General features: G+C 34.5%; 2 protein-coding genes across 2 annotated transcripts; one reads left to right on the plus strand and one right to left on the minus strand.

The window, feature by feature from the left end:
- Window positions 1-795: 795 nt before the first annotated feature.
- On the minus strand, window positions 796-1,728 carry LOC104672890 (olfactory receptor 4C16). The gene has a single exon (XM_010376755.1). The coding sequence runs from the start codon at window positions 1,726-1,728 to the stop codon at window positions 796-798; it is 933 nt and encodes a 310-aa protein (XP_010375057.1).
- Window positions 1,729-12,826: 11,098 nt separating this feature from the next.
- Window positions 12,827-21,566, plus strand: LOC104672889 (olfactory receptor 5D13-like). The gene is made up of 2 exons (XM_010376753.2): window positions 12,827-12,894; window positions 20,624-21,566. The coding sequence occupies exons 1-2, from the start codon at window positions 12,827-12,829 to the stop codon at window positions 21,564-21,566; spliced, it is 1,011 nt and encodes a 336-aa protein (XP_010375055.2).
- The last annotated feature ends 629 nt before the right edge of the window (window positions 21,567-22,195 follow it).

Here is a 22,195-nt window from a genome sequence, read left to right on the forward strand (position 1 = left end):
TTTAAACAAATTACTATAATTGTTATGATTCAAGAGAAACATTAATGCTTCCCCAAATTAGAAGAGATTCCATTAAAAGTAAAAAGTAGATTTTACAAAAAGCATAATTATATGACTACAACTCTAGGAGTGAGAGCCTTCCTAATATCAAGAGCTCTTCCAGAAGGGTGAATTTTCTGTCTGGGTTCTGTCACTGTTATAGAAAGATCTAGGTAAACTTATGAACACTTATGATAAGATTTCAGTATACCTCTCAAGAAATTGAAAGGGAGATTACTTACATCATATATACTTCCCTTACAACAAGAAGTTTCTACACTTATTTAAATCTGGTACTTTCTGCTGAGTCAGGAACAACAACTAAGTTGGTCATCTGACATGACAAAACCAAAATATCTAATAAAGAAAACCATTCAGAAGAGGTAAAACTTGTCAGACTGTGAGTATATAGACGGGTAATTATTAGCAGGGAACTCCAGAAGAAGTCAACATGGAGAAAAACAGACAAACCTCAGACCAAAGCCATAAATAACATTTGGTAGTCAGGAGAGCCAGAAACATGGCAGTAAAGGAAATGAACTTTATGTATCTCTTTGTACCTCATCATGTCTCTTCCTCACATAAAACTGACTCAACATTACTCAATGTTATTTATCCACACTGTCTCTTTTCCTGGAGGAACTAACACTCATGCTCCAAGATAGAGCTACATTAAATCAACAATAAAGAGATAATATTCTCTATTGACTTCTTCCAGGTCATTCCAAACTATAATGAAGAATTTGGGACCTTCATTCATGTTTTTACATCTGAGATCAATTTCTTGCTCCACAACTTTCTCATGGCACTTTTCACTTCTGCATTCCTCAGTGTATAAATCAGAGGGTTGAGCAAAGGTGTTCCAAGTGTATAAAACACAGCTATCACCTTATCCATGGGGAATGTGGTTGCAGGGCGTGTGTATAAAAATATGCAAGGTCCAAAGAACAAGATGACCACAATGATGTGGGAGATGCAGGTGGAAAGGGCTTTCTTTCTTCCTTCAGCACTGTGGTTTCTCAGAGAATGCAAGAGGATGACATAGGAGAACATCAGTATGACAAAACTCAGTGTACAAATGGCCCCACTGTTGGAAACCAGGAGTAGGTTGACCACATAGGTGTCTGAACAGGCTAGTTTCAACAAGGGCTGCAAGTCACAGAAATAGTGATCGATCACATTGGGGCCACAGAAAGGCAAACTGAGGGCAAGAAAAATCTGAGCTAAAGAATGCACACAGGATCCCACCCAGGCCACAGCCACCAACACACCACACACCCGGTGGCTCATGATGGTCATATAGTGCAGGGGCTTGAAGATGGCCACATAGCGGTCAACAGCCATGAGGATAAGGATGAAGATCTCCAGGCAGCCAAAGAAATGGGATGTAAAGACTTGGATCATGCACTCACTGAAAGAGATAGTGTCATTCTTTGAAAGGGCATCCACAATCATTCTAGGGGCTATGGAAGCAGAGAAACAGGTATCAGATAAGGATAAGTAGAAAAGAAAGAAGTACATTGGACTCTGAAGTGTCTGGCTGGTCTTGATGGTGATAATAATCAACAAGTTACCCAACAATGTCCCCAAATAGAAGAAAAATATACTAACAAACACAATTTTCTTCCAAAAAGGATCCTGTGTCAACCCGAGCAGAATGAACTCAGTAACACTATTATTCAGTTGCATGGTTTTCATGAATGAGAAGAGGCAAATATGAAATTTTTTATCTGAAAAAATAAAGGAATTAATTTTTTGTATGCTATGTGACGTTATTAAGCATTTTACGCAAAATTGAATATTTCTCATCAGAGACATTTTATTAGTGGTTTCTTAATAAGTCACTTCAATACTTTGTTTTTTCAATTTTAATGACCATTTCATAGGGCTACTATGAGTCTCAAATATGCTTACGAATACCATGCTTTACTTTAGCATTCTTCACATACAAGCCCTTGTTAACTTTGACATCATTCTGATTACTTTTTCCAACTCAATGTATGTAAAAAGGTATGAATCTCTTGTAAATTAACTTCATTTTTTTTCCACTTTCAATAAATATTAGCATCTATTTTTTGCATGGTTTATCACTCAGCATTTAGGATATAGTAAGCTGCCCTTGGAGATCCATGATATGAAGTCCCACACCACCACCATCCCACACAGAATGTTTTATTTATATATAGTTTATGATTACAGATTCATATAGATATACATTATTGATAAATATATAATAATCTCAACTTCTAAGCAAAATTTTCCCCAGGTTAAAAAGAGGCTAAGGAAACACCCACAACCTCTAATTAATATGCTCCTACTTTGAAGTATCATTATGATTGTACTGACATATACTAATAAATAAAAATGAATATCCTTTGAGAGTTGGTAATATCTTAAATTTCCCATTTCTAATTTTCTCCTTCTTATCTATTAAAACACCTCTTGGAACACTCAGAATTCCTGAGTTTACATTTATGTGAAAATAAATGAGAATGGGGTACTACTACTCACTAGTTTATGATTTCACAATTTAAGTTTTCAGCTTGAGCATTTTGTAACTGGGGTGGTTTGGAAGGATGTCATCAGAAAGTTGGTGTAGGCCTGGGTCATAGCCGTAATCCCCAGCAGGTGTTTTATTATCCACATATCTGAAAACCCTGTGTTCCTAGAGCAGAGCAGAGATTCAGAAGAGGGAGGAAAATGTGGTTTTAGAGAAAAGAGAGATTATAGTTAGTCGGTAATTGACTTCCATTTTTTTCTTTCCCAGAAAAGTCAGTGATCATTCAACTTTGAAATGTCACTTCTTTCAATGAAGATTTGTTTATTTTAATGTGGAAAAAATATTATCATGAGGCTTCACTTTCAAGAACAAAATCTTTTCTCTAGATCTTTCTTCTTAAGATGATATTGGAAGGTATGTATATACACATCAAAATATAACTGGAAGTGTAATTTATTTAAATATAATCTAGAAGACATACTTAACTCATTGTATTTCTCCCCAGTTCCATTCTTACCTTCAAAACGTCGTGTTGAAAGTTGTGAGCTGGCCAAAGCAAATAGTATGATAAACAAAACAGATACAGAATTCCCCTTATATATATTTATTCTTCTCCCTGGATAAATTTTCCTCTCCTGAACAGATATGAAATATACCTTATTTTCCTCCAAAAAAAGAAAAAAGAAAATGATGAAGTTATTCATTTTGGAGTGCTCAGAATAAAAAAGTATATGCATCTTTGGATTCTACAACTTCTGTCAAGTGCCTTAAACTATAAGGGAACTGAGTTGGTATGTTAATCATTACAATAAGCTTATTTTTCCCTTATTCATTTAAAACAGCAATCCACCAAAAAGTGTTTGTACTTGAGAAAAACATGGTAGACTTTGGAGGCAATGGTCATTTTCACCTCTAATATTACATGATTTTGAGCATTCTGTTGAGTGTACAGCTGTTGGTCTGCATATTCGCAATCCCATCAGGTTATCTATTTCCAGAACAAGGTTATCTATATTATACATTTGGACATAGCATTTTTAGGTAAATAAAAATTATATATATAATTTAATTAACTTTATTTTTTATTTTTTACTTTATGTGTAATTTAAAATTATATATATAATTTACTTATAGTTAACTAACTATAATTAATTAACTAATAATTATAAATTCTCTTCAAATATTTGTTCAATAGTTTAATCAATAGTCAATATCTGTCTTCTCTGGAATTCCTTTCCATTTCCAGCTACTTCAACCATCTTGAAACTTCAAGACCCAACTATGAAGAAACCTCCTCTAAGCGGCCTTCAATAATTGTTTTGCGATAAAGAAAATTACCTCTGCTGCTTTTTAAGGCCTACCATTATACTTTTTCTTATATCATTACACATAATTGCTTAAAGACAATTATTTGTGTACTTCTTTTAACTTTCCTCCTAGAATAAGAATATTGGAAAGCTAGGTGTTCCCCAGATATTACTTTCCACTATACCAAATCCAGAGTCTCATATAACATAGGTGCTTGGTGTTTTTGATTTGAACATTCTCTCTTATCTCTAAAAATGTAATAGTAGTATCTGGTTATTTTAATGTTATTCTGATTACAAAACACATTCACATCATTAATTTACTTGAGCTATTAAGAATAGTAGACTGACAAATATGCTCCTCACTTAAAAAGCCAAACAAAACAAAACAAAACAAAAACAAACAAACAAACAAACAAAAACCAGCCTGAGATCAATTTTAAATAACTCAGTCAAGTAGCTCCATGACCTGGAGTAGAGGATGTACTCTGCACGGCACCACATGGCCATGGAAGGCTTTGGGACTCTGACTCCCATAAAAATGATAATCTCAAGAACTTCTTTTCTTTATGTGAATCCTTGGCCCTTAAGAGATGCAAGGAGAGCCTTTACATTTTTCATAGCCTCCTGATAGTAATGCACACTTTTGTGCCTGTGTGTGTGTATGATTCTACATTCATTTTTTTTCCAGAGGAGTATTAACAGCTTTCATCAAGTTCTCAAAGGAATCAGACACAAAAGTGGGTTATAATGGTCTGGAGACAAAGCAGTATTAGTAATATATCGTATCTTCTAATAACTACTGCATTTGCTTCAATTTCTCAAACAAGATTAGCTAACTTTAAGATGACAGGCTACACTGGTCAAACGATAGTAAACAGGCAACTGAGGTGTTGGAGGTAACAGAGAAGAGCTGAAAGAAAAGCAACCAGGACACCGTGGAGGACAGATGAGGGTAGAATTCAGGGTTAGGAGGCTCCTTCTATGCTTCTATGTGGTATTGCAGCAGCCACAGCGAGTAGCAATGTTTTCCTTAAGGATTCTCTTAAACTACCCAGCCCTCCCTAAATCAGTTATACTAGACTTCTATATTTGAGAGAATCCCTATTCTCATTTATTTCTATGAATAATTTACCATTCCCTGCAGTAAAGAAAACAGGTTGTCCCAAGCTGCTGTATCCTGCAAAACGCCAAATTCAAGCTTGAATTCTGTCCTCCTTGGCACCTCACTGTAGTCAGTGAATCCCATGATTCCGGCTATCCAGCTAAGGGATGCCCTGACAAACAACCCAGCCTGAGAAATGAAAGGCTGTCATGCAATTCAATGCCCGTTACCTATGCTTCCTGTATCAGGTTGTTATTCCAAATGTCATAAAATTAATATTTAATTTCTTCTCTTTCCAAATCTTACTAAATAGAGAGGAGGAGAAAAATGGAGTTATGAGGGTGCTTAATATGACACGTGGGCGAAGGCTGGGCAGGGACAAATGTTGACCAAGAGGGAAGATTTTTTTAACCCAAAATATTATCAATAACATTCCTGCCACATATATAGCATATTACTTTTCATCTTCAATATTTAACATTAGCCTCCACATTTTCAGGTTTGCTCTAAATATTTCCTGAGGAGTAGTTATTTAACTTTTCATATGAAATCTCAAATGTATGTCAATTACAAATTATACTGTGGTACCTTTCAAGAAACAAGGAAGGGGCAAAAATTCTATGCTGTGGTATACAGTATGCTCTTCAAATCTGTCACTGGGAGGAAAGTTTGGCATTCTCCAGAAACTATGTTAGGGTTGCTATTCTCTATTAGCCTTTTTGCTAATTGTTTAACAGGCATAATCTTTCCTAAGTCTCCAGTACTCATCAACCTTTAGTGAGTGTTTATCTTGCCCAGGTACCTTACATTTTAAATAAAATGGTGGACTTTAATTCACTCTGCCATCTTGAGAAACTGTACTAAACCTTAAGACATGGAAAGTATCCTTTTCTCCCCACACAAAAATGATGGGTTTTCATATGACTAGCTCTCATAAAATATTTTTTGAGTTCAAAAGATGACTTTATTTCCAAAGATGATGTTTCATTCCACATTAACAGTAAACCTTTAAATTTTGGGTTATTTTTTCCTGTCCTTTTTTTTCCTCAGAAAATCTAACCACTGTACAGTTGTAAGACACAGAAATATATTTTTAAATTATTTTGAATTAATCTGTAATAACTCTCTGAGCTCACAAAGATGAAAATAACCTGTCACTTACATGTCAGAAGAGTCTCTAAATGAGTGCTGCCTGTACATCCCTTTTTGAAAGCAGCCTTCACAGAGAATATATTTTAAAATGTTTCTTTCTACAACCTTGAGGGAATAGTTTAACACATAATGAGTGAAGAGATGAGCATCGTAGAGAGAATTATTCCCTAAAGTTTTTCTTTAGTTTGCCAATCAGAAACTTCTCAGGTGTTGTGATAAATTTAGTTTTTGCTTTGTGTATTTAGTCAAAACAAAAGTTAAATTAACAAGTTAACAGCAAGTTAACCCTTCTCATATCCAGTAACCAGATAGGTGCAAGAATGTGGAGGTGTTAGTGTTTCAGACACACCAAAGGTACCAGTGAAAAAGAGGAGAAATGTAATATAGGTGATGGAGAGGGTAAGAGAGAACAGGAAGAAGAAAAAATGGTATCGCTGGTTAAAAAAAAAAAAAGTGGTTTACCAAGAAATAACTCTGCGCCCTAACTTGCCACTCCCTAAATTAGGAAACAAACATTTTTAGCTCCTGTAACACACTTGTAGTATATTTGCAATTACAATCTAGAGAAGGCACAGTGGTGTTCTGAAACTAGAGATTCTATTCTGTGGGCTACAGACAAACCCCCACCAATGAACCACAGATATTTATAGCAAGTCAGCTGAGGATTGACACATATGATCAGCACTGAATCTCATAATTTTTTTTCAAATTAATTTCCATTTTATTTACTAACTCAACGTTAGTAAATAAAAACATGTATTAAGGAATAAACTTAATAAATAAACTTACTTTATTTAATATGAATTTATTAATTCATATTTATTTAATAATATGAAATAATATTACTTCACCAAATTTTTATTGAATACCTTTTATATATTTGGCTCCATGCTTGTCATTTTACGTAAGTTGTATATTTGAATTCACGTAACTATCCCTTGAGGTATGTGTTAATGTTGACCACAAGAGTCAAACTCTGTAAAATATTTTAAGAGATTTATTCTGAGCCAATTATGAGTGACCGTGGCCTGTGACACAGCCCTCAGGAGGTCCTGAGAACATGTGCCCAAGGTGCTTGGGGTACAGCTTGGTTTTATATATTTTAGGAAGGCATGAGACATCAATCAAATACATTTAAGAAATACATTGGTTTGGTTCAGAAAGGCTGGACAACTCAAAGTGGGGACTTCCAGGCTATAGGTAAATTCAAACATTTTCTGGTTGGCAATTGGTTGAGTTTATCTGAAGACTTGGGATCAGTAGAAAGGAATGTTCAGGTTAAGATAAAGGATTGTGGAGACCAGGTTTTATTGAGTGAAGGAAGCTCTCAACAGACTTCAGAGACAGCAGGTTGTGAAATGTTTCTTATCGGACCTTAAAGGGTGCCTGGCTCTTAGTTGATTATCTCCTGTATCTGGAAAGGAAGTAAGGAAAATAAAAGTAAAAAGGATTTTCTTTATAGAATGTAGATTTTTCCCACAAGGAGCAGTTTGGCAGGGCCATTTCAAGATACGACAGAGAAACAAGTTTGGGGGTAAAATATTTTGATTTTCTTCCTTGTTATATCAGAGTCAGATTGGAAAGTAAGTCATGACATACAGTGTCAAATAAAACCCATCTGATGAGAATTTATGGTTTGTAGGGCATGACTCCCCAGACCACTTAGATAGAAATTTGAGTAAGATGAAAATATCAGAGCTTAGTCCTCCGTAATAACATTTCACATGAGAGAAAACTAAAACTCACAGAAGCTAAGCAGCCTGCCCAGGTTACATATTTAGTAAGTTCAGTATTAAGATCCATATTAATTACTGTTTTATTCTGTGTTTTTTCCTCTTTCCACATTTTTTTCATGCTAGCCTAAGACCACAGAGTACTAGAAAGTGATGATGAAAGATATATAGAATGGCTGAGTAGTGGTATCTCAGGTTGAGAATCTTAGAATAAAAGTAAGGTAATGAGGACAGGTTGAAATTCAGGCAACCATGGCATATACAAGTAAAAATATTCAGTAGACAGTTGAATTTTTTACAGTATAAATTTCAAGTCAGTACTGCAGAATTTGATTTGGAAATCATTATTTGTAAATGACAGTTTAAATCTTGAGGTTGTTTGAGGTCATCCAAAAGAAACAGAGAGATTGAAGAATTGAGCCGGAACCAAAATGTTGTGTTGCACCAAAATTTAAAAGAACCCCCGGAGGTGGAGAACAGTCTCTCACACCCTGCCTCCAGGCTGACCCCATGACAGAGGCTTTATGCAAATCACTGTGGCTCTAGGTATCATGACATCATGATTCCAGTCTTCAGAAATACTCCACAGACACAGGCTCCATGCCTTCCCAGCAGCAGGTCAGCCCCAGGCTCTGGGCTTGTCCCAGTGCCCCCAGGTTCCAGTGACCCCAGGGGCCAGGTATGTTCTAGCAGACCTAGGCACTAGGACTACAAACTAGACAGTAGAACCTGGACGGTCTCCACCAACCAAGGCTCCAGGACCACCCATTCAGATCCAGGTTCTAAGCCAGCTCCCTAGATGAAAACATAAGCCCACCTCTGTAGACCTCAGATCCATGCCCACTCCAATATCAGGCCCATTCCCATGGATTCAGGATCCAGATTCAGCCTAGTAGACTAAGGATCTAGGCTCAGGTACTGGAATCAGCACCTCAATGTCTCTCGCAGAAGCAAGTTAAACACCAGGACTGCTCTGTGGAATCCCCCTGGTCAGACTCCATGTCAACAGGTCCTGGAGTCCAGTCTGGAGTGGATCCAGACTCCAAACCAATGGCATGGACCAAGTTGCCAGATCTGTTGACTTGCTGACTCAAGCACCGGAAGAGTCTACCTGAGGAATCCAGCAGCAAGTCCACCTGCAGATCATGCAAAATGGCCTAGTCAGAATCTCTGGATAGGTTGATTGGTCAAGCCTTTCTCAGACAAAGCCAGTCTTCAAAGACTGAAATAAATCTCTACTTCTTCAAATGCACAGACAACAATGCATGGTAGCAAGTATCAGGAACAACCAGGAAAACATGACATTACAAAATAAACAAATAAAAACGCTAGTAGCTGACCCTAAAACAATGGAGATGTCTGAACTGCCTGAGAAATAATTTAATGTAATTTTAACAAGATCAGTGAACTTCAAGAAAATACAGAGAAATAATTTAACAAAATAAAGAAAACAATACATGACCAAAAAAAGAAATTTAACAGATTGAATTTCAAAAAAAAACAACAGAAATTATGGAGTTGAAAAATAAAATGAACAAAAGAAACAATGCAAGAGAAAAACATCAACAAAAGGATTGATCAGAGGGACTCTCTTGAACTTGAAGGCAGGTTATTTGAAAATATACAGTCAGTTAAAAATAAAGGGAAAAATGAAAAGGAATGAAAAAGCTTACAGGACTTATGGGACATCATCAAAAAAGCAAATTTTCAAGTTATAGGAGTTGGAGGAAGAGAGAGAGAGAAAGACATAAAACTTATTTTAAAAAATAATAGCAGAAAATATTCCAAATGTAGAGAAAGCTATAAATATTCAAGTACAGGAAAGTCAAAAGCCTCCAATTAGCTGCAATTCAAAGAAGATGATACCAAGATATAATCAGTACATCCAAAAATCACAAACAGAAAATCTCATAGTAGGAATAATTTAGTAAGACCAGCAACAGATTTCTCAGCAGAAACCTCCCAGGTCTGGAGATAGTGAGATGATAGATTTAAGTGCTAAAGGAAACACACACATACAGACACAAACACACTCACACAAAACTGCCAACCCGGAATAACTTACCTAACAAAGCTATCCTTCAGAAACAAAGGAGAGATAAGCTGAGGGACTTCACCATTACCAGATTAGTTTACAACAAATGCTAAAGAGAGTTCTTCAAACTGAAAGAAAAAAGCACTAACCAGTAACATGAAAACATATGAAAGCATAAAACTACTTAAAGTAAGTACATAGCCAAATTTAGAATACTCTGGAACTACCATGATGATGTGTAAATCACTGATATCTTTACTATGGTTTATTGACAAAACTATTAAAATAATAGTTATGATAATTTGTTTAGGGACATATAATACACAGTGATGTAAATCATGACACCAAAAAATTGTGAAGTGTAAATTGAATAAAAACACTCATTTCATGTGAGTGATGTTAGGTTTTTATCAGCTTACGATAGGCTATTATAACTATAAGATGTTTTATTCAAACCTCATCATAACCACAGAGCAAAAACCTACACAGAAGATGAAAAAGAGAGAATCAAAGTATACAACTAGGGAGAAATCACCTAATCACAAAGGAAGACAATAAGAGAGTAAAAAGGAACCAAGGATCTAGAATACAACTAGAAACAATTTTTTAAATGGCAGTAGGTAAGTTCTTATCTCCCAACAAATACCTCAAATATAAATGGATTAAATTATCCAGTAAAAAGACATGACATAGAGTGGCTGAATGGATGAAAAGGAAAATTAAAAAAAAAAACAAGACCCATTTTCTTCTGCTGATAAGAGACACACTTCAGCTATAAGGAAACATACACATTTTAAAATATGGGCCCTTTGACTGTGTATATTCCTATTGTGTTGCTTTTTTTCTGAGGCTCCAATTATATGCATATTGAATCTTCTTTGTTGACATTTCACTTATTTTTTGTCTATCCTTTTCCTTTCTTTCTTTAATTTTAATTTTCTTGATTGTTTTCCTAATTATTTTTTGTATACTTTATTAAATTATATTTGTGTTTAGTCTCCCTTTTCTACTTTGTAACTGTGTCTTGATTTCTCCAATGGACTATTTCTTCAATTTGTTTATTAAGGCTCCCCAACATTTTTTAGGTATAAGTTCTTTTTATCTATTTATATTTTATTTAAAATTTTTAGTTCAAGATATTTTTAACATTTAAAAAAATTATTAACTTTAATTCAATCTGAAGTGTTATAGTATAATTTCCTTCTGTTCTTTTTTGTATTGTTATATGAAAACGTCATTTTCATTGGTTGGAATATTTTGTTCTTATTTGCTGACTCCCCTCCCACCCTTATAGTAGCATTGCATGGATAGAGATTTTTTTGTGTGCTAACTTTGTGTACTATGATGAGGGTTTTGTGTGGCTTAGAAAATTCCTGGTTTTAGATTGTTATATTCTAACATTATAGTGTGTATGTGTCCCTGTGTGAGTTCCTGGTGTATGTGTGTATGTAGAAAGATAGGTATATATGTAGTTTGATTGATAGATTTATACACAGATGTCTATATATAGGTAGATAAGTACAGTCAGCCATATTCAGTCTATGAGTTCCACATCTGTGTATTTAATTAGCTGTAGATCAAAAATATTCAAGAATAAAATTGCCTCTGCACTGACCATGTATGGATGTTTTTTCTCAGCATTATTTCCTAAACAATACAGTAAAACAACTGTTTAGATAGTATTAGGTGTTATAAGTAATCTAGAGATAATGTATAGTATACCTGAAGATATGCATAGGTTATACGCAAATACTATGTTATTTTATATCAGAGATTTGAGCATCTGCAGATTTTGATATCCAAGGAGGTCATGAAACCAGTCCCCCATGAATACCCAAGGATAACTACATATACACACACATATAGCTGTGTATATATCTGTATCTAAATACATAAATATACACAAAAATATTTATAAAATACTACCACCAACAAACTTTGTTGTAGTGTGTGTGTGTGTCTGTGTTTTGTTTTAGGAGAATCCTCAATTTATTTGCATTACTTCCTCTTTCTTAACCATTACAACTCTACAGGGCAATGTCTTCTTTCTACTCTCCTCCTTTTCCCTGTAAATAATTTTTCTAGGCTTTTCACAACAAGTTTCATACAATTGGTAGGCTTTTTTTTTTTTATTTTTTTTCTAGGTAATGCTGTTTTCTATCAGGTCTTGATTTGGTTTTTAATTTTTTGTTATGAGAGTAGAACTTTCTTATTGATTTTATCTGTTTGACCCCACTAGTAGGATTTCTATTTTCCTTTTCTCTTTTCTAAGCTGTCTCTTCAGACCTTACTCTACATGGAATTATGACATTTTGAAATTCAGTTCTTTCCTTCTGAAAAATATTTCCCTGCTCATATTCAACTTTCACTTCATAGGGTCATCTGTCTTACAGTGATGCACAGATGTGTGATTTATTTATTTACTTTCTTTGATCTGAGTGGTTTTTGGGAGGGTGGATAGAAAGAGTAACTTTTAAGTGCTGTTATTAGCTTAAAGCTTTTTTCTGTCTTTTCTATAGAACTTATTATTTATCTTCATTTCATTGATATAGCTACGCACTATCATCAAATTTATTCTGGTAATTGTCCTATGTATATCTTCTATAATAATTTTGCAATTTTGATCTGGATTATCCCTGTATTATTTTTAATGGCAAGCTTTTATATTTTTAAATGAAATGTCTATTGTTTAGTAAAATATTGTTATTAATTTATGCTTTTATTCTGTCTTCAAGGAATTCTATTTGCATATATTTCCATTTTTGTTGACTTTACAGTTTTTAATATGTTAAAATATAGTCATGTTTTATGACTGCTCATGCGTCTGTAACAACTGTTTTCTTATTCCTGGTACCACTCTGCCCTCTAGTGGCTATTCTATTTTTGCCACTTGTAACAGAAAAATTTATTCTCTCAGCTACTCTTTAGGAGGTGGAGTTTGTACTTCTAGACTATATGAAAACAAAATTCTACCGATTACAATTGACTGAGAATGACACAGCAATTAGACAAGAGTTGACTTGGTAATACTGATGAAAAGTAAAATATTTTGTTCTCATTGTCAAACTAGGATAAAATTTTAAAAAAACATTTCTTTACGCAAGAAAGAATATTGAAGTAAGAGTTGACTTGGTAATATTGATGAAAAGTAAAATATTTTGTCCTCATTATTGTCAAACTAGGATAAAATTTTTAAAAAAACATTTCTTTATGCAAGGAAGAATATTGAAGTAAGAGTTGACTTGGTAATATTGATGAAAAGTAAAATATTTTGTTCTCATTATTGTCAAACTAGGATAAAATTTTAAAAAAACATTTCTTTATGCAAGAAAGAATATTGAAGTAAGATTTATTTGTCAACGTCTTATTTAATTTGTTAGGTTTCCTTGGAAAATCGTTAAAATATTCAAGTTTTGGTTAACCATTTGTAATATTTTTGAAAACCTTATAAATACATTCAGAAATTATTTGAGAATTAAATGGTATAAAAGTTTGATTTGTAAACACACAGTTTTGCAAAATGGAAAGGAAATGCAAAATGCAAACAGTATGTGATATATAGGTATACTTAAAATACATATATGTGGTTTGTGCATAATGTATGTATATGTTTCTGTATTGCTCGATCCTTCTCTGTATGTATCTACGTCCATCAATCTATCACCCAGCTTTCTATCCACTTGTCCATCATCCATCACCCATCTGTATTTAAATTAGTGCTTCCCTTAAGCCTCTGTTTCAAGCATCAGGCATAAAGAGGATTTTATTGCTCAGAGGCAATAGCTCCGCATTTATTTCTCCCCAAGTCCCTGGGAAGCAGTAATGTTTTTGTCTCTATAATTTGATGTTTCTAGGTACCTCATACACATAGTATCTTGCAATATTTGCCTTTTGTGTTTGGCTTATTTCACTTAGCTTAATGTTTTCATGGTTGATCCATGTTGAATCATCTCTCCATGGACATTTGGGTTGTTTCTACCTTTGAGCTACTATGAATAACACTGTTAAGAACATTGGTGCACAAACATATGTTTGAATCTCTGCTTTCAATTATTTTGGTACATACTGGAAGTGGAATTGCTGGGTCATGTGTATTTTCCTGTCTAATTATTGGAAGAACTACTCTAGGTTTTTCTAGAGCAGCTTCACCATTTTACATTCTCACCAGTAATATTCAAGGGGTCCAATTCGTTCCATCTCCCCTAAAATTTGTTATTTTCCACTTTTTTCTTCTTTTTCTTTTTTTTTTTTCCTTTTCATAATTACCATCCTAAAGGGTGTGAAGTGGTAGCTGTTTCGTTTGTTTATTTTAGTTTTTTTTTTGTTATTATTGTCATAAGACCAAATACATGAGCTCGACTTTCAACAGAATTTTAATTTTATGCAATATGGTATAAAAAAAACCCTCTAGGCACAATGTTGTACAGCAGAACTCTAGAATCTGTTCATTTTAAATACATGAGTTGCTGTTCGTTGTGGTTTTGATTTGCATATCCCTAATTATTAGTGATGGGGATATTTCCACAGGCTTTTTGGCATGTTTGTAGCTTCTTTGAAGACATGCATATTTAAGTTCTTTGCCTATTTTTGAATTGAGCTCTTTTTGTTTTGTTGATTATAGGAGTTTTAAAAATATATATTCTGTATCTTAATCACTTAGAAATAGAATTTCAAAAGATTTTCTCCTATATTTTGGGCTGCTATCTTACTCTGTTGGGAGTGTTGTTTGAAGTTTTTATTTTGATGAAGTCCATTATATGTATATATATGTGTGTGTGTGTGTGTGTGTGTGTGTATATATATATATATATATATATATATATATATATGCAAACACTTTTGGCATCATATACAATAAATAATTAACAAATTCAATGTCATGAAGTTTTTCTGCTAAGTCTTCTCCTGACAAGGTTTGGATCCGTGTCCCCTCAAAATCTCACGTAACCTCCAGCGTTGGAGGTGGGACCTGGTGGTAGGTGATTGAATCCTGGGGGCAGTTTCTCATGAATGGTTTACCACCATCCTCTTGGTGCTGTTCTTATGACAGTGAGTGAATGAGGTCTTATGAGATCCGGTATCTAAAAGTGTGTAGCACCCTCCTCTCCCATCTCACCCTCTTGCTCCAGCCATGTGCCTGCTTGCTCTTCGCCTTTCGCCGTAATTGTAAGTTTCCTGAGACCTTCTCAGAAGCCAAGAAGATACCATCATCATGCTTCCTGTACAGCTTGCAGAACCATGAGCCAATTTAACCACTTTTCTTTATAAATTACCCATTCTCAGGTACGTCTTTATAGCAATGTGAGAATTGACTCATGCATCTCCTAAGAGTTCTATAGTTTTGGCTCTTACCTTTAGGTCTTTGATCCATTTTAAGTTAATTTTTTGTTCATTGTGTAAGACAAGGGGTCAAATTGATTATCTTGCAGGAGGCTAGTTTTCTGAATACCATCTGTTAAAAAGACTGCCCTCTTCCTATTGCATGATCTTGGCACTCATATGTAATACATTTGACTACACATATGTATGTTTACTTCTGGGTTGTCTATTCTATTCTATTAGTCTCTATACCTTTCTTTATACCAGTACTTGACTGTTTTGATTACTATAGCTTTTTGGTAAGTATGAAATCAGAAACTGTGAAACGTCCAATCTTGTTTTCCTTTTGCAAGAGTGTTATGGCTATTTAGGGTCTCATGTAATTCTGTCTAGATTTTAGAATGGATTTTTTTCTTTTTCTTTTTTTTTTTTTTGAGACGGAGTCTCGCTGTGTCGCCCAGGCTGGAGTGCAGTGGCCGGATCTCAGCTCACTGCAAGCTCCGCCTCCCAGGTTTAGGCCATTCTCCTGCCTCAGCCTCCGGAGTAGCTGGGACTACAGGCGCCCACCATCTTGCCCGGCTAGTTTTTTTGTATTTTTTAGTAGAGACGGGGTTTCACTGTGTTAGCCAGGATGGTCTCGATCTCCTGACCTCGTGATCCGCCCGTCTCGGCCTCCCAAAGTGCTGGGATTACAGGCTTGAGCCACCGCGCCCGGCCTAGAATGGATTTTTTTCTATGCAAAAAACGTCATTGGGATTTTCACAGAGTTTTAAACGGATTTGTAATTGCTATGGGGAGTACTGACATCTTACCATATAAAGGCTTCAAATCTATGAACAAAAGATGACTTTTCATTCATTTATGTCCTCTTTAATTTCTGTCAGCAACATTTTATACTTTTCAGTGTATTATTCTTTTGTCTGTTTGGCTAAGTTTATTCGTAAGTATTTCATTCTTTTCTATGCAAATGCAAATAAATTGTTTCTTATTATTATTATTATTTTTTTTGGAGGGGACTTGTTCTTTGAAAGTAAAAAATGCAACAGATTTTTGTATGTTTAATTTGTATCCTGGAATATTGCTGGATTTGTTTATTAGTTCTAAGAGTTATGTTGGGTAAATGTGTTCACCTGAAGTCAGGAGTTCAAGACCAGCCTGGCCAACATGGTGAAACCCCATCTTTCCTAAAAATATAAAACATGAGCCAGGTGTGGTTGTGGGCGCCTGTAATCCCAGCTATTCCCAGCTATTCAGAAGACTGAGGCAGGAAATCTCTTAATCTCTTGAACTAAGAGGTAGAGGTTGCAGTGAGCTGAGATCGTGCCATTGCACTCCAGCCTGGGCAACAAGAGTGAAACTCTGTCAAAAAAAAAAAAAAAAAAAAAAAAAGTCATCTGCTAAAATTCTGATTTTTTTTTCTGTCATATTTGGATGCATTTTGAAAACCTTTGTTGCCTAATTGCTCTGGCTAGAACCTTTAACACTATTTTGAATGAAAGCAGTGAAAGCAAACATCCTTGTCTTATTCTTTATCTCTGAGGAAAATCTTTTAGCCTTTCTATCTTTGAGTATTAACTGTAGGCTTTTCATGTATCACTGGCCTTTAACTTGCCGAAGATGTTTTCTCTATTCTTAGTTTTTTTAGTGGTTTTATTATGAAAGAGTGTGGACTTTTGTCAAATTGCTTTTCTACATCAATTGAGAAGATCATGTATTTTTTCATTTATGCTGTTAATGTGGTGTATTACACTGATGAATTTTAATGTGGTAAACTGTACTATATTACATTCCAGGAATAAATTCCACTTGCCATGTGTTTAATTTTAATGTCTTTTTACGTGCTGTTGAATACAGTTTGTGGTATTCTGTTGAGGAATTTTTGCATCTCTATTTGTAACGAAATTCACAATTAATTTCAAGAATCACCAACATACATATCTAATAAATTAAAAAATAGTGCATATCACATTTACTTAAAGAAAAGATGAACAGGCATTTATATAAGTTTAATAGCTATTTGTTACCTAAATTGAAGCTCACACTACAATTTTATATGAAAAAGGATAATACACAATATAGCTGTGATACTTACTGTATAAGCTTTGTTTCAGATACACAGAAATACATATATACCCACATAGTGGTGAAAAAACCAGAAATACAAAAACAATTGAGAGTAGTTATCTCTGGATTATTGCCCAATAGCTGATTTTTTTCTTTTTTGCATTTTTGTATTTTTCAGGTATGTTAAGTCAAAATATATTGTCTGGTTCAACATATTTAAAAGAAGATCATGGGATTAAACTTTATAATGAAATTATTCAGCAGTCATTACAAGAAATTACATGCAACCAGGATATCACATGGGGCATTGTTTTATCTGATTGCTTTATTTGTGGCCTCCTAGGGAATACCTCAATTATATTCTCTAGGGTTAACATCCCTAAGGCCTTTGTGGCATATATATGTGTGACACAGTTTGGTGTTAGAATTTAGCCTTTTGGTCTCCTTTCCTCTCTGTTATCACTGAGATTATTTTGAAAAAATTAGGGGAAAAAGTTATTTTCTTAAAACATTTATTGAAATCTAGTATAGACTCCTGTCACTTTTATTGTGATTTGCTTGTTTTTTTATTTAATTTGGATTCTCCTCGGGCACTTCCCTGGAGTCTATTAATCTTTGCAAAAGAAGCGTCAGTAAATGAATAAGTCAATTCCTTCTGCACTTAAGTGAGTTATTCAATTCTTACTTTATATAACTTTAGAAGGAAAATAGTGTGTTCCAATAATCTTTGCAGGAGGCAAACCCATGTGTAAGTCTAACTGCTATGATAATCACTTAGTTCCATTAACTAGGAATATTTGATTCATTATCTTTCATCATATTTATTATTATTAATTAGCCTGTATTTCTAGGAAATACTTTTATTCTTTTGATCACAATATTCTTCTTCTTTTTATGTGCACAAACTTTAGTTTTAATATGTAATAAGAATTGTATGCTATATTGTATAATTTGCAGTTACAAGCATTATTCCTCGGAATAATTCTTAGAAGAAAAAGTTTGGAGGTCAAGGCCAACATTTTATAATTTTATAGTTTCTAAAACGCCTATTACAGTTCTGAGTACATAGCAAATGCACAATTGGAAAGCCACATTAGGTGTCACTACAAAAGAGGGAAAGCCTCTGCACAGTACCTTAAGCCCTCATTCAGCTTAACAAGGGTGACACTTCCTGGGGTTAAACGGGAGATTGTGAACTTTGGCCCCAAGTCTTTTGGTAAAGAAATAGAGTATAGGAAGTGGGTTGAAAAGTGCCACACATAGAAAGGATGTTTAGGTAACAATAAGTCAAATATATATTACAAAATACAGTCTTTGATGCAAGTGATTTTCTTTTCAAGCCCAGCCTTCTCAGAGTTTGTTAGAACGTCCTTAGGAAAGCGTACAGATATTGGAAAATGCTTGAAAAAGTGTGTTCCATTAGGAACTTTGCACTCAATGAGTTTTGTGTTAAACTAAAACATACATTGAGAAAAATAACAATAAATGTAGAAGATCAAATCACAGGTACCAAATGAAGTGAATCTAAAGGAGCAGTTAAAGAAAGAAACCACATGGATATGTAAGTTGTACATAAAATAATTTTATATATAACCCCAACCTTAACCTATATAATTCTATATGTGTAATCATATATATATATTTTTATATACACATATATACTGCATGCACTTGTGTTTTCTGCAAAATATAAGTGCATGCAGTATATTGTCTTCCATGCTAAACATTGTAACAACTCAGTGTAAACTATAGAGTGTTTAATTTCAGCTAATGATAAAGCATAGAATTTTTACAGAACGCTGTGTGGAATTGTGCTCTTTTTAATGCCTATTGCTATTTTAGCTTTCGGTAAGCAGTCATGACATGGTTCTGGATTAAACTGGCACAACAAGGTAGTTGAGTTATTTCGAATAAACTCAGAACATTAAAAAAAATCCAATGCCTCATTTACCCTTCTAACTCTCCTTGTTTTATTCTAATTCAGGATGCTTAGGTTCGTGGGGTTTCACTATTGCTACTTCTTCTGTAGGACTCAAGATATGACTCAGTGCATTGTGAGTTTACAATGTGGTCTTGATTTAATAGGCATGTTCAACTTCTTTAATATTATTATAAACTTTTACCCCAACACATGTATAATATGTGGCTACATTTATTCAGTCATATATACATTCATTTATTCAATAAAGATTGTGGAGAACCTACTATGTCCTGGCCTTCCATGTCTGCCCTCATTAATAGTATTTTATTGTAGAAAAACAATTTGTTGAAATGTAGAAGAAAACATGAGTAAAATATATATTACAGATGTTGCATAATATTGATGTTTTTCAGGTTTTATAGTTACTGATAATGACATAGTTAATACTATGACCATGATTCTGATGAATGAGTCAAGTTGAGATAAAATTGTTAGAAAAGATGAAGAAACTAAAAGAATAGGGTATCGGAAAGATTATCTGTGTGTCTATTGTAAGCAATTCAATGCAAACAAAACAAAAACCTCCTAACCAAATAAAAATCATTGTAATTTTTCTGGAAGTGATGCTTCATCTTTGGAGGTTTGGAGGTAGACTGAATTTTGACCATCTGAGAATGATATGGCAGAAAGTACTTCAGAATAATAAAAATGATCTGGATGTATCATTATTGTTTGTTTCCAGCCCAAATCATTCTAAATATCTGATGTTATAATATTTCAAGAAAAGCTAATAGAGTTTTACAATTTTCAATAATTAGATAAGTGTGACTGACAAAGTGCACTACTCACATTAGACAGGAAGAATGTAAAATCTATGGAGAAAAACGTGTGATTAAATGTAGGGAGGTCACTGGAAAGGTAAATTCAGAAATAGATATAGAAACAATTGTTACAAAAATGTAATGATCATTTTACTGAGTCATTATTTTTTGAGTTCCAAGTTCTCATCATTTAATAGGTGAAGAAGTGAAAAAATTACTGAAACTCAAAATAAGCATTGTATTGAAATGAAATAAAATGGAAATCTTCCTCCAAGACAAGCATTTTCACTAGACTCTGACTCATGCAAAAGGTAGACTGGCCTTTCTCATGAAGCCAGTTGCCTCTGAGGCTACTGAACCAGATCGTTTAAAATATACCAGAGCCAACTGCTCTTCCCCTCTCAATTCTCATATTTTATTATTACACTGACACACATTTTATATGTACTGTATAATTGTGATATTAGTAAATTTTAGCGTTTGAAGCAATGTAATGGTTAAAACGAAGCATTTCCATGACACTCTTTATAGATAATCACTACATCTCTCAACATTTCCTCATTTTACTTGGCCTTGTCCAAATATTTCTTCTTGCATCTCTGAATCAACTGTCCTATTTTGTCCCAGGAACCAAGAAAATCAGACTTCTGAAGTTACCTTCATCCTCTTGGGCTTCTCAGAATATCCAGACCTTCAGATGCCCCTGTTCCTGGTGTTCCTGACCATCTACACAGTCACTGTGCTGGGGAACCTGGGCATGGTCATGGTCATCAGGATCAGCCCGAAACTCCACACCCCCATGTACTTTTTCCTCAGCCACTTGTCCTTTGTCGATTTCTGTTATTCCACCACAGTTACACCCAAACTGCTGGAGAACTTGGTTGTGGAAGACAGAACCATCTGCTTCACAGCATGCATCATGCAATTCTTCTTTGCCTGCATATTTGTGGTGACAGAAACATTCATGTTTGCAGTGATGGCCTATGACCGATATGTGGCGGTGTGTAACCCTCTGCTCTACACAGTTGCAATGTCCCGGAGGCTTTGCTCCTTTTTGGTGGCTACATCATACTCTTGGGGGATAGTCTGTTCCCTGACTCTTACCTACTTTCTACTGGAATTATCCTTCAGAGGAAATAATATCATTAATAACTTTGTCTGTGAGCACACTGCCATTGTTGCTGTGTCCTGCTCTGACCCCTATGTGAGCCAGGAGATCATTTTAGTTTCTGCCACATTCAATGAAGTAAGCAGCCTGGTGATCATTCTTTCTTCCTATGCTTTCATTTTTATCACTGTCATGAAGATGCCTTCCACTGGGGGGCGCCAGAAAGCGTTCTCCACTTGTGCCTCTCACCTGACCGCCATTACCATTTTCCATGGGACTATTCTTTTTCTCTACTGTGTTCCTAACTCCAAAAGTTCATGGCTCATGGTCAAGGTGGCCTCTGTGTTTTACACAGTGGTCATTCCCATGATGAACCCCTTGATCTATAGCCTCAGGAACAAACATGTAAAAGAGACAGTTAGGAGGTTACTTATTACCAAATTATCATGTCTCGTATTATAAAGTCTAGAAGATGTACTTATTCCTATTCGAGAATATTGTGCAGAACTGTCCAAAATTTGTAGAATTGCTAACAATTCAAATTCCTTTCTCAAACAGTAAAGCAGTGCATGTACTTAATGTAACCCCTAGTTAACTGGTTATTTGACATCTGTTTAAATTCTAGTAGATTAGCTAACAAGTAACACAGTAATTTAATCTCTAATGATTTAAGTTGTCATTAAACCGGAATTTGTCATATAAAGATTTCTGAGTTAATATCCGTTACCCTTTTGTTGCTCAGTTCACCTTCTGTTGTTCTTTTTCAGTTGTTGGAGGATGGGCTTGTAGATTTGTTCTGAAAATTTATAGCTTACTGTGAAGGAAGATATAGCAAACGCAATACAGTAAACTAAGAGATGTTCAGCATTCAGACACTAAGTTTAAAAGAAATATTTATTTAATTCCACATAAGGCACATTGGTACATTATAAGTGTGTATAAGGCATAAGTCTGCCCACAAAGTCCAGAATATTGTTTAGTAAAATTGTGTTGGTTAACATACAATTTTATTTGGTTATTGTACACAATATATCAAAAAATGAAAATAGCCACATATTTTAGAAATAGACATTTTGAAATCTGAATTTGTC

This window comes from Rhinopithecus roxellana, chromosome 15 (assembly GCF_007565055.1).
Source record: "Rhinopithecus roxellana isolate Shanxi Qingling chromosome 15, ASM756505v1, whole genome shotgun sequence".
Lineage (NCBI taxonomy): Eukaryota > Metazoa > Chordata > Mammalia > Primates > Cercopithecidae > Rhinopithecus > Rhinopithecus roxellana.